This window comes from Pongo abelii, chromosome 15, assembly GCF_028885655.2.
Source record: "Pongo abelii isolate AG06213 chromosome 15, NHGRI_mPonAbe1-v2.0_pri, whole genome shotgun sequence".
Taxonomy (NCBI): domain Eukaryota; kingdom Metazoa; phylum Chordata; class Mammalia; order Primates; family Hominidae; genus Pongo; species Pongo abelii.
This window is the reverse complement of record NC_072000.2, coordinates 108,181,533-108,194,973: the sequence shown is the minus strand read 5'-3', so window position 1 is coordinate 108,194,973 and position 13,441 is coordinate 108,181,533. Positions and strand designations below refer to the sequence as shown.

At 50.6% G+C, this 13,441-nt stretch overlaps 1 protein-coding gene across 1 annotated transcript in view; it reads left to right on the top strand.

The window, feature by feature from the left end:
- Nucleotides 1-13,441, top strand: part of PPP1R13B (protein phosphatase 1 regulatory subunit 13B) — a 130,381-nt gene that overhangs the window by 114,112 nt on the left and 2,828 nt on the right. The window contains exons 8-15 of the mRNA XM_024231502.3: nucleotides 209-349; nucleotides 3,576-3,756; nucleotides 7,290-7,459; nucleotides 7,813-8,314; nucleotides 9,511-10,280; nucleotides 11,083-11,220; nucleotides 11,294-11,427; nucleotides 12,245-12,411. Coding sequence (XP_024087270.2) covers nucleotides 209-349; nucleotides 3,576-3,756; nucleotides 7,290-7,459; nucleotides 7,813-8,314; nucleotides 9,511-10,280; nucleotides 11,083-11,220; nucleotides 11,294-11,427; nucleotides 12,245-12,411 — 2,203 coding nt within the window. The remainder of the gene's footprint in view (nucleotides 1-208; nucleotides 350-3,575; nucleotides 3,757-7,289; nucleotides 7,460-7,812; nucleotides 8,315-9,510; nucleotides 10,281-11,082; nucleotides 11,221-11,293; nucleotides 11,428-12,244; nucleotides 12,412-13,441) is intronic.

Genomic DNA, 13,441 nt, shown 5'->3' with positions numbered 1-13,441 from the left:
CAGATGTTTGCTCTTTCTTTGTTCCATGAGAACGCTGTCCTGGCTTCATCTCTGCTGTACCTGTGAAATATTCCACACAAGGTGGCAGTGCATGCATGTAAATATACATCAGAACTTAATGCTACTTTTTCTTTTTTAATCTCCCTGGCAATGAGAATTTGACTTTTAATTAACGCAGATCATAAAAGTTGTATTTTGTGGTTTGTAGATTCGTAACCAGCTTAACCAGGAACAAAATTCAAAACTTCAGCAGCAGAAGGAACTCTTAAATAAGCGCAACATGGAGGTGGCCATGATGGACAAGCGAATCAGTGAACTGCGTGAACGTCTCTATGGGAAAAAAATTCAGGCATGTGAAAAAGTTTTTGTGAGATAAACTACTAAAGATAGTTCATCCAAGCATTGCTCATCTTCTGTAAGTAGCAGTATGCTCCCCCATCCACCATAACTGATAAAACATAAATAGGCCATAAACCATCAAAAATGACAGAACAAAGTTCCTTCTCCCAATGACTCATTTATTTCCTGGTGTGTGGAGGCAAAACCATCCTCAGCCTGCAGCCTTGCTCTCAGTGTCCTGGCCTTCCTTCCTCCCCATGTGTTTCTGTCTCCTCTTCTCTGGAGGATGCTGTTGGCTCTGAAGTCACCGCATCTGTCACGGTCCGCACTCTGCCATTTTAAGCTGTGCCACTTTAAGCAAATTCCTTGACTTGCGTAGCCTCATGTTCTTGCCGTAAAGTGATTTGTCCTACTTGCCCCGTGAGTTGTTGTAAGGATTCTTATAAATAAGCCATGTGGAAGGATTTTGTAAACTCTTGACCAAAATGCTAATAAGGGGTTATACTTCTAAAAAAATCCTTACTTGATACTGAATTTCAAAGGTAGTAGATACTCATTGAAAAAGTAATACAATAAAATACTCATTGAATAAATACTCATTGAAAAAATAATACAATAAAATACTCATTGAATAAATGCTCATTGAAAAAATGAGTATTTATTAACCTTCGAAATTCAGTATCAAAGATTTTGGACTTGCCAGTGTCCACAATCACATGAGTCGATTCCTTAAGATAAATCTCTTAAGTACAGAAATATTTAAGGGAAAATGTGAAACTCCTTTCCACCCTGTTCTCTAGAGGTGATAGTTGCTAATGGTTCCAGTCTTTGCCCTAATAAAGACACAAAGGTACAGAACTTTAACTGAAGATGGGATTGCAGGAATTAACACTAGTCTCACTGCTCACCTAGTCTTTTTTTAACTGCAGCACGGGTGTCTTTCCAGGTCGTTACCTCATTCTGGTTGCACCATCTGAAAGCTATTCCCTGGTCCCCAGAGCCTATAACCCCTTTACCACCCTCTGTAGTCAGGCAGGGAGTCCTGAGTCTTGCTGCCACTCACAGTGCATTGGTGAGTACATGTACCACTGAGCCACCTGCATGGAGGAGGGGCGCCTGCACTCTGTGTCTTTGGCCGGATGTGGCACTTGACTTTTCTCGCACCTGTGGCACTCAGTGATTAGGGGAGCAGTGCCTGAATGCAGAGCTGAGTACATTCTGCCCTCGTGGCAGGAGAATGGAGCACCCACTCTCCTGACCCACCAGCAAGGACTCCCTTCCCACATCTCCCTTCTGCATATAGTTTGGTGACAGAGTAGTGACCTCTTGTTAGCCTCTGCTGCTCTGAAAGATGCTCTGAGGAGGCAGCATGGGCTTGAAGGCCTTTGCCTAGGGGGAGTGGGTGTAGAGGGTGGTAGACGAAGAAGGGAGCTTCCAGTTCTGTGGATGTCACCGTCTCTCATTTACAAATCTGCCCTTCTTTTAAAAAAACAACACAGTGAGTTTAAAGATCAGTAGTTTATTTGTACAACTTTATGATTTCAGATGTTGGTTTTCCTTTTTCTCAAGATTAACAACAAAGAGGCCATGTGAGAGAGAGGCTGCAAGTACTTTCTCTGTGCTTACGGATGCTCCTCAGTAACGGCGTAGTAGTCAGGGCTTCCCAGAGAAAGAGAATCAGTAGTGTGTGCGTGCACACGTGCGTGTGTGTGTGTGTGTATGTGTATGTGATTTAAGGAATTGGCTCACATGATTGTGGACGTTGGCAAGTCCAAAATCTGTGAGGCCGGCCAGCAGCCTGGAGGCCCAGGGGAGATGTTGCAGCTGGAGTCCGAAGGCCGACTCTAGGCAGGATCCCGCTTTCTCAGGGCATCTCCCTGTTTCTCTTAAGGCATTCCACTGATTGGATGGGGCCCACCCACCTTCTAGAGGGTCATCTGCTTTACTCAAATCTACCAATTTGAAAGTTAATCTCATCCAGATTGGAGACTATTATTCTAAGTGAAGTAACTCAGGAATGGAAAACCAAACATCGTATATTCTCACTCATAAGTGGGAGCTAAGCTATGGGGATGCAAAGGCGTAACAATGACACAGTTGACTTTGGGGACTCAGGGAAAGGGTGGGAAGGGAGTGAGGGATAAAAAGACTACAAATTGTGTGCAGTGTACGCTGCTCGAGTGCACCAAATCTCACAAATCACCACTAAGTAACTTACTCATGTAACCAAACACCCCGTTTCCCAATAACCTATGGAAATTAAAAAAAAAAAAGTTAATCTCATCTAGAAAATACCTTTTCAGCAACATGTAGTCTGGTGTTTGGCCAAATATCCGGTTACTGTGACCTAGCCAAGGTGATGTGTAAAGTTATCCATCACAAACAGCCAGATTCATTCCACCTGCACTTCAAGGGATCGCCGTGAAGAAGTCAGTATTTTTGCGAGATGCGTCTCCACCCAAAGGTCCTAGGTACCTTTGAGCAATTGTGAAAGCCATGACCCCTCACCCCGAAATGGCCTGTGCTCATGCATATAGAATCTTACAGTCACAGGGGTTATGGATCCTATTTAGAGCCTATATTGAGATCTTGAGGAGTCAGTAGTTCTTTAGAATCCCTGTTCCAGGCCCATTTGTTCCTGAGCAGTGTTATGTGAACAGTGTCCTCTGTCTGTGGCTCTGTGTCCTGGCTGAGAAAGGCAGCGCTGCCTTCAGAGAACTGGGCTCATTGCTGGGAGTCAGAGCCTTGTCTGCTCACTGTGCCCCACGTGGCTTAGACGGTACCGGCTACAGCCCTTATCCCGACTTCACAGGTGTGAGCGCAGAGGCTGAGTCACCTGCCCAAAGCAGCACAGTGAGTAAGTCACAGAGGGGATTTGAAGCCAGGCTCAGAGTCCGGGATTTGACCAGTGTGTCTGTGCCTACTCAAGGGAGGAAGAGTATCCTGAGTAAGAGGGAAGCTGCCTGTGGACCATGGGAAAGTTGCTCTGCCCTCACATCAGCTCCTCATGTGTACGGCTCCAGATGGGTGGGTGTTGTCAGAGAATTGCTCATAGGAAGCTACAGTTCCTTCTCCACAGTCTCCCCTTCTAGATGCTGATCTTTCCAGATGACAGGCTTCCTAAAAACAAACCACTGAGTGAGTGGTTTCTGTCCGAGCTGGCAGTCTCTTGCACTAGGCTTAGGACTTCTTTTAATTTAGGAGCATCTTGACTCTCATTTCTTCCCAATTTGTAGCTGAACCGTGTGAACGGCACGTCATCACCACAGTCACCTCTGAGCACATCTGGCAGGGTCGCTGCTGTGGGGCCTTATATCCAGGTTCCCAGTGCCGGAAGCTTTCCTGTCCTGGGGGACCCCATAAAGCCCCAGTCTCTCAGTATTGCCTCAAATGCTGCTCATGGAAGATCTAAATCTGGTGAGTGATCCTGGACCTCTTCCTGGGGGAGAGTTTGTGAGCAGGGAATGGGGCCTGCGGTGGAGGGGCGGGGGGTGGGGCAGGCTTCTGAGGCTCTGCCCCACACATCATCAGACTCCAGGCTCAGTCTCCCCGTGAGGCGCTTGGAGAGCTGTGTTCCCCCGTGGTAACAATCCTAAAAAGAAAACAAGTTATTTTTACTGAACTAGAGGTCTCTACTGTGTGGCTTTTCAAAACACAAATGATTAATTAAAACTCTGATCCATGGGCCGGGTGTGGTGGCTCACACCTGTAATTCCAGCACTTTGGGAGGCCAAGGCGGGTGGATCACCTGAGGTCAGGAGTTCAAGACCAGCCTGGCCAACATGGTGAAACCCTGTCTTTACTAAAACTACGAAAATTAGCCGGGCGTGGTGGTGTGCACCTGTAATCCCAGCTACTCAGGAGGCTGAGGCAGGAGAATCACTTGAACCTGGGAGGCGGAGGTTGCAGTGAGATCGTGCCACTGTGCTTCAGCCTGGGCAACAAGAGTGAAACTTCATCTCAAAAAATAAAATAACTGACCCACGAGTGTCCTCTCTTACTGCAGGTTTATTTACTCTGAGGACACAGGCCCAGCATGGATGCCTCACCACAACCCGGCTGCAGCCAGCCAGGTGGAGGGTCTGCCCCTACAAACAGCGCTCTGTCCTCATTGATCAAAGTCCACACATCGTTGGTTCGGTCTTGACCTCACAGTGGTGCTGTGTGATGGACTTGGGCCTCCAGTGTAGTCCATGGGTGGCGTCCCTGCCAAGCAGAGGGCAAGCTGTTCGTGGAGAGTCTGTTTCTCAGCCAATGCATTAAAAGTGTTGGGGCTTCCTTGCAATAAGACTTTCTTTATGACTGGGGTTGACACATTTCCCTGAAACACACAGCATCAGGAATCCCTGTCCTGATGTATTGAAACATTCCTTCATTTATGAAAACAGTACTGTTACTCTCTGGCCATCAGGCCTGTGTTTCAAGCCCCTTTTTCGGGATTGTGGTGGATTTGTGCTCATCATTGTTTGCCTCATTTTCTCTTGCCTGGCCCCCAGGAGGGACAGCAACACATCTGTTGCCCCCACTGGGGAGCTTGGGGCTTGTTCTGAACTCCGAAAGAGAAGAGCATCACCAGTCCTTGTGAACCACAAGCCCCCACTCAGATCCCTCACGGCCGTGTCTCAGCAGCCACATAAAGTGTGGGGTTGGCATGAACCCCTAACTGCAGGTTGCTCTGCTAAGCTGTTATTTATAGTTTGAACCACCCTGTGGTAGGAGTAGATATTTGTCTGAACTAGAGGTAATTAGCACAGCCAGCTACTTCTCTGCTGACTTCCTTTGAGAAACTCCCCAAGGTGAGAATGTCTCCTGTTCCCGTCCCTGTTGGTGTCTGCTGTGCTGCCTCAAGGGGTTGCAGCAAGGAGATGCCTTCACGAAGCCCTGGTCCTAGTCTCTGCTGGGGTTTAAAGTCATGGACACGGGAAACCTGTGCTCACCTTCAGAGTGGGGGCAGAAGCTCAGCCCAGAGGTGGAGCCGGGGTGTGAAACCTCCTGGCAGGGACTCTAATCCCTCGCTGTTGGCTGTCCTGGTTCTGTGTCACACAGATGACCACAGTAAACCCAGAGTGACCAGCTCATGGACAGTGTCAGACCTCGACGTCGGGCCTAATTATGGCTCCTCGCGGCCCTCTGCAAACCCATTTGTAAACCGTATGTTGGCTGACAAGCTTAGTGGGAAGCTGCGTCCTCTTTAATATGTACAAAATCACCTGTCACTTGTTTTTCCAAACTGACAAAAGGTCTGCTCATCACATCTAGACTTGAAAAAGATGCCACACAAACATAATTTGTCCCTTTCTTCAACAGACAGGTATGGAGTTTGGGTGGGGCCATATGCACTCTCCCATCCTCAGAAAGGGTGTGACACCAAGGGACAGATGCTGGCGTAGCACGGGTTTTGTTTTGGAGGGTTTTTTGTTTGTTTTTACAAAATTAAAATGTTTCTGAGTTTATTATGAGGCTTTGAGTTTTACAATCACACTAAAAGATAATTGTTCCTCTATAAAATGATTTTCCTTCTGTACCTCTTGCCTTCTTCTGAAGAAAGGAGAAAATTGCTTTTTAGTCCCCACTATGGCTGATTTCCATAAAACTTCCTGTTGTTGCTGGGTGGTTTCTGAAGCACCTGGACAGCCACATTCCCTGTGACCCTGAGACCACAGGCCCTGTCCTTGGGGAGCTGCAGGTTTCTGGCCACACATCCTCCAGGCCACATGGAGCAAGATGTTGGTCCAGGGGCCTTGGATTGCCTCGCCAGGACCCACAGGGCTTGACTAGAGCTGTCTCAGAAGCCGCTGCCTGGAGCCTGCAGTGATGTTTAGTAGCATCATAACTTAACAGCCCAGCAGTGTATGCAGCTGGGGTTGCATTGCGGCTGCATCGGGTCAGTTTGGCTTAGGAGCAAGCCATGTGAGGCTGCGGCTGATGGGGCCCTGTGTTGCCCAGGCGCTCAGAGCGCAGCTGGGAAGCTTCCTGGTCATGTGCAATGAGTCCAGAGTTCTGGCTCAGATGTTGTTGTGAGGACCACTGATTTTCCTGCTGCTGCTTAGTTATCCCCTCCTGCCTGTGCTGGCAGATGGGATAAGGGAAGGGGATGTGCTGTTCCGCCAGGAGGGCCTAAAAGAGTCCCTCTGATTTCTGTCTGTCCCATATTGCTGATGGTGCTGGAAGTGTTGAATACTTTAGTTCAGTTCAGCACCTGTTCTGTAAAAGAAAACCAGGAGCCTGTGTTGTAATGGACTTCAGGCCACTGTGAGGGGTCTTGTGTTACAAGGGGATACTTCTGCACCCTTTTTCAGTTTGGAAAATACTCTATAAAGAACCTGTCATTTCAGTGGCTTTCCTGAAAACTTGGGGTTGATGACTGGCTTTCTAATCACTGCAACAGAATGATAGCCTGCTCCTTCTGCTACGCAAATCAGTGGGAACTTGCATGGGCCTCCTGTGATCATAAGTTACCTTAGAGGGCAGAAATTTTTATCTCAATAATGAAAGTACTACAGGTCAAACCTATTATGAAGTCAAAAGATAAATCTTTTTTATTGCTCTATGTAATTGTATTCATAAATAGTGTTTCAAAAGTAAGGGCCAGTGCTTATTTTATTTGGTGGTGCTGATGTAATGGATTTGACCTGTGTTGAAATAGGGCACAGCCCCAGGCCCGCACCAGCAGAGCCTTGGTTTGGTGTGAGTCTCTGGTAACACTTGAGGCGATTTGGGCACTGGCAGTGAGCTGGCAGCAGAGCCCATCCTTGGACTTGTGCGCGGGTCAGTGGGTGCTGGAGGAGACCAGCAGGTGTGCATGTGACTGGTGGTTGACCACTCGGTTAATGGATCTGCATCAGAATGGGATGTCCCAGTGCTGTTTTTGTTTCTGGCAGAGTGTTATTCTTAGGTTGATTCAACTAACGTCGAGGAAAGTTTAACTTAAGTTCTGTGTTCTTTTCAAGCTAATGATGGAAACTGGCCAACATTAAAACAGAATTCTAGCTCTTCAGTGAAACCAGTGCAGGTGGCCGGTGCAGACTGGAAGGATCCGAGCGTGGAGGGGTCTGTCAAGCAGGGCACTGTCTCCAGCCAGCCTGTGCCCTTCTCAGCACTGGGAGCCACGGAGAAACCGGTAGGCCTGTGTCTATCACAAAACACAAGCGAGCTCTTCAACAGGGCTCTCTTCTGCCTTAGTACTAAGCTAAAAGGTATGACTTGTCAGGAGGCAAGTTAATCCTGTTATTGTCCAGACAACACCCAAAGTCCTGAGAGGGTTACTGGGCCCTAAGAGCCTGAGCAGCCCACGAGTACACACACCTTTCGGTCAGAACTTTTGCAGACAGGCAGTGAGCTCAACAGTGTGCCCCAAGTCCTGGTCACAGCCGATTTGACGGATTACAAATTCTACTGTGTGGGAATGTGGGTGGGAATATTCTGAACTGTTCAAAGGGTGACTTTGTTTTTCTTCTTAACACCTAAACTTAGGGCATCGAGATTGGTAAAGTGCCACCTCCCATCCCGGGTGGAGGCAAGCAGCTGCCTCCAAGCTATGGGACATACCCAAGTCCTACACCTCTGGGTCCTGGGTCGACAAGCTCCCTGGAGAGGAGGAAGGAAGGCAGCTTGCCCAGGCCCAGTGCAGGCCTGCCAAGTCGACAGAGGCCCACCCTGCTGCCCCCGACAGGCAACACCCCCCAGCCAGGCTCCTCACAACAGATTCAGCAGAGGATTTCCGTACCGCCAAGTCCCACGTACCCACCAGCGGGACCACCTGCATTTCCAGCTGGGGACAGCAAGCCTGAACTCCCACTGACAGTGGCCATTAGGCCCTTCCTGGCTGATAAAGGGTCAAGGCCACAGTCTCCCAGGAAAGGACCCCAGACAGTGAATTCAAGTTCCATATACTCCATGTACCTCCAGCAAGCCACACCACCTAAGAATTACCAGCCGGCAGCACACAGCGCCTTAAATAAGTCAGTTAAAGCAGGTAGAGTGGGTTTATACTCTCCTTTTCTTGGGGCTAGGAAATTATACTTTTAATTAAGAAAATACTAATGCATATCTTTACGTTTGGGCCACGTGCTATTTAGGATTAAACTTAATTCTTACATAAAAGTACAGCCTTGGGTGTCAGTGTGAGAAGGGAATGGAAGCTGGAATGCATGGAGGAGGCCGTTTTGCAGATGGCTAACTGTTCTCTGACTTCCTGTCTGAGCAGCCACCTCCCTGTGCTACTTAGGAAATCCAGCTCCGGGAAGAGTGAGATGTGGAGAATTTCCTCTTTTCCTTCTGTTTCGTGGTAACTTGTGCCAGGAGCTGTCCAGTGAGTAGAGGGTGGCCTTGACCACTGGCCCTCCTGGCAGTGGCTGAGCCCGACCCCTGGGCGTGGGCAGTTTAAGGAGGGCATCTGCTGCGTAGGAGCCTCCCCCTTAGCCCAGAGGGGAGGAGAGCCTTGGTTTGGGTTATGGAGCTCAGGTGTTCTAAGAAGGCAGCTGAGAGAAGGTAGCTTAGTTCCACACCTACCACAGAGGCCGATGGTGTTTCCGACTCTTATGGGAGGAAGCCGCGGGTCAGGTCTAGGCTAGGGCCTTCTTAGACATTCCTGGGCATTGGCTGCAGCTTCTAGACTCATAGTTGAGGGATTCCTGGACGTGCCTAGTCACTCCCTGCACAGGGACCTCCCAGGTGGTGGTGCAGTGTTCCCTTGTGGGGAGGGTTCTGGCCATGGTGGGAAAGGCTTAGACCATTCTCAAGAGCTCCTGGACCTCCAGGTAAAACCTTCCTGCTCTGAGGAGGCGCGTGTTTCTCCGTCATGCGAGTTAGTCCAAGAATCAGATGCATGTTTAGTGGTTTTTGTCTTTTTCCTTGGCCAGAAAACAGGCAGGCTTGTCTGCGGCAGGGAAAGTCAGGTTAGCACCCTATTTTTTTCTTCTGCAAAAGCTCCAGTTCTGGAAACCCAAATGTAAAAACCGACACATTAGAGAGGCACTGCACCTTTCAGAAGGAGTCAGTGGAGGCTCTAGGAGGAGGAGGTTTCCTCAGATTTGAAATGAGAATTGAAGAACAGCAGCAGATGTGTATGTGTGTCTTTGCAGGAGCCTGTCTCTGGTGTAATCATAGGTGTGTATGACTAGATCTCTGTAGTGAGGTTGAAATTGCCTCTGTCCTTTTTGTCTTCCCCAGTGTACGGTAAGCCCGTTTTACCTTCGGGTTCAACATCTCCATCGCCGCTGCCGTTTCTTCACGGGTCGCTGTCCACGGGCACACCACAGCCTCAGCCACCTTCAGAAAGTGCTGAGAAAGAGCCCGAGCAGGATGGCCCCGCCACCCCCGCAGATGGCAGCACTGTGGAGAGCCTGCCACGACCACTCAGCCCCACCAAGCTCACACCCATCGTGCATTCGCCACTGCGCTACCAGAGTGATGCGGACCTGGAGGCCCTACGCAGGAAGCTGGCCAACGCGCCCCGGCCCCTGAAGAAGCGCAGCTCCATCACAGAGCCCGAGGGCCCCGGTGGGCCCAACATCCAGAAGCTGCTGTACCAGCGCTTCAACACCCTGGCCGGTGGCATGGAGGGCACCCCTTTCTACCAGCCCAGCCCCTCCCAGGACTTCATGGGCACCTTGGCCGATGTGGACAATGGAAACACCAATGCCAATGGAAACCTGGAAGAGCTCCCCCCTGCCCAGCCCACAGCCCCACTCCCCGCCGAGCCTGCCCCGTCATCAGATGCCAATGATAATGAGTTACCTTCCCCCGAACCAGAGGAGCTCATCTGTCCCCAAACCACCCACCAAACTGCCGAGCCGGCGGAGGACAATAACAACAACGTGGCCACGGTCCCCACCACAGAGCAGATCCCGAGTCCTGTGGCTGAGGCCCCGTCTCCAGGGGAAGAGCAGGTCCCTCCAGCACCTCTTCCCCCTGCCAGCCACCCTCCTGCCACCTCCACGGTAGGTGTCATTGCTAGACCAAAGCCTGGCCTTCCTGGTCATTCATGCAACCAGGACCTCTGGGGTCCTTCCCTTGGTCAGGCTGTGCTGGGAGCAGTGGGAACCAGGGATGTCCCTGAGTTACGTCTTGTTGGGAGGACGGACAGTCACACAGACAAATGGGGCATGAAAAAGCATGACAAATGGGGCTCGGCCACACAAATGCACAGTGTGGCCAAGCCTTTCCCAGACAGCTGGTCAGGGAGCTCCAGAGGCTTTCCTGAGGAAGGGGAGCTATCGCTGGCACCTGAAGGTCCTGTAGAGAGACGAGGGAAGAAGCATCTAGACAAAGGCCCTGGGTGGGAGGTCAGTGTTGATGCAGCAGAGAGCGAGCCAGGCGCCATCTCAGGGAACCCTCAGTGGGGTTCTCTCCGCTAGGATCTGGTGCCATAGCAGGAAGAACCCTGTGGCATGTGGGCAGGAACGAGCTGCTGGCTCCCATCAGCTACTTGGCAGTCACACGCCACCCTCCCTCCCACAGAGTCTTCCGAGGAGTGGCCAGAAGCTCAAACATGGCCGTGTCCCTCTGTGCGTGAGCCAGGGACTCAGGCCCCAGACAGTGCTCTCCCTTGTAGTGAGCAGAGTGGCCCTGGCCCTTATTTGAGGTGGTCACCTGGGTGCTGTGCTACTGCTGCCACTCCAGGGCTGCTTCGCGGAGCCACTGTCTTTGGGCTTTAGCTCTCACCACTCTTTCCCAGCAGGCGTGGGTTCTTAGACTTTAGTGGACCACCTTTAACTGGAAAGCATGCTTTCTTCCCAACAGAGCAAGCGGACCAACTTGAAGAAGCCCAACTCGGAGCGGACGGGGCACGGGCTGAGAGTCCGGTTTAACCCCCTGGCACTGCTCCTAGACGCGTCTCTGGAAGGAGAGTTTGATCTGGTGCAGAGGATCATCTATGAGGTGAGCTGCAGCTGGGGACCAGCGCACGCTGCAGGGGGCGAGGGGATGGGCACTCACAGGCCGTGTGTCCTAGGTGGAAGATCCCAGCAAGCCCAACGACGAAGGGATCACCCCACTGCACAACGCCGTCTGCGCCGGCCACCATCACATCGTGAAGTTCCTGCTGGACTTTGGTGTCAACGTGAATGCTGCTGATAGTGATGGATGGTGAGGCCCGTAGGAGTGTGGGGTGGACAGATTTACTTTCCCTACTTTGCGTAAGGAAAACATGCGTGTTCTAGACAATCAGGAAGCACGGAAGAGAGAATTAGAGCAAGAACACCCATCATTTCATCCTTGAAAGACAGCTGTTGCCAGGGTTTCCTTGCCTTTTTTCCCAGCCTTTTCTCTTGATGATTTTGTTGAAAACATGGCTGTGGTTGTGCTCTTTCTGTGCCTCGTCGTTAACGTTGCAGTCGAAGCATCCTGTGACTCCTTCCGTCTTCCCCTTTCCATGTGTCCCATATGAACTATTCACACTCGTGCTCCATGTGAAAAGCAGCCTCAGCATCCCCCTGGGTCAGGCATGGAGGTTGTTGCGTTGTTCATTCCGTTTGCCTTCGGGAGCTCTGCTGCTGGGTGAGAAGTGTTGGTCTCCTGTGGGGGTTATTTTGAGCTTTCAGACAGCTGTCATTGTGCTGTATTTGAATCGTGGTAAAATACACATAACATAAAATTTCACATCTTAGCTATTTTTAAATGTGCGTTTCAGTGTGTTATGTACATTCACATCACCATGCAGTGTGGCGTGAACATCTGTGGATTGGCCATTTCTTAACCCATTCCCTGTGCCCCCTTTTCAAAATGTATGTATAGTCTGAAACAATTGGCTCGTGGAAATCCTGCCTTTAAAGAAACAATACTGAGACTTGATGGCACAAAGGCGAACGCCTTCCGCGAGATTCCTTAGAGGGAAATCTCTGAGGGCCACGTCCTAAAGGACAGGCAGTGCCAGGCCTGCACCTTCACCCGCGCTCTATTCCAGGACGCCGCTGCACTGCGCTGCCTCTTGTAACAGCATTCACCTCTGCAAACAGCTGGTGGAGAGTGGTGCCGCCATTTTTGCCTCAACCATAAGCGACATTGAAACTGCTGCAGACAAGTGTGAGGAGATGGAGGAAGGCTACATCCAGTGCTCCCAGTTTCTATACGGTACGCAGGGGAGGCCTGGGGCCACAGTGGTGCTGTCTGCTGTGGTACTGCCATGGCAACAGTCAGCCGGCGCCAGAGAAGCTTCAGCACAGCTTTGTTTTTTTTAAGACAGGAGACAAGGTCTCATTCTGTCACCCAGGCTGGAGTGCAATGTCGCAATCACGGCTCACTGCAGCCTTGACCTCCCGGGCTCAATTGATCCTCCCACTTCAGCCTCCCAAGTAGCTGGACTACAGGCTTGTCCCACAGCCAGCTAATTTTTTGTACTTTTTTTTTTTTTCTGTAGAGACAGTGTTTCTCCATGTTGCCCAGGGTGGTCTCGAACTCCTGGGCTCAAGCGATCTGCCCACTTTCAGCCTCCTAAAGTGCTGGGATCACAGGTGTGAGCCACCGTGCCTGGCAGCACAGCATTCTCGAGCTGTTCCACCTTCTTCGGGGCAGCCAGGATGTCTCACTCGAGTGAAGGTCACACTGCCCCTTGTTTTCATTCCTGAAAACATGTTTGAAAGTCCATGTTGTTAGAAGGATTCTGTGCCAGATTCCCAAGAAAACAAAATGACTTGGCTGTGCTTTGCATAGATGTTCTGTACCCTTGCTTCTGGAAGCAGGGCCAGCTCCTTTCCTGGGGTGGCCTGGGGCCCTGGCCATTCCCCGGAAACATTTGATGAATGAGGCTCATGTCCTAATTAAGCTGCTTTAGCCAGGGCCGCATTTTCCAAGAGCTGGAACATCTTCTCTATTCTGAGTATTAAACAGTCACAAGTCATTTATTCCACACATTACTTGAGAACATACTATGTGCCCTACACTGGACCCTAGGGTTGAAATTATCCATGAAAACAGCCAGGTGATGCCCTCCTTGGCCAAAACTCCCACAACAGAGCCAAGCAACAAACTCTCAGGCTGTGTGGCAGGGCTGGGGAGGCACAGCAGCCCCCAGGTGAGTCCTGCCAGTGTGAGGAGGAGGCTGCAGTCACAGTGGCACCACTACAGGGAGGGGAAGCTCCCCACGGTCACCACAACTGAAGCA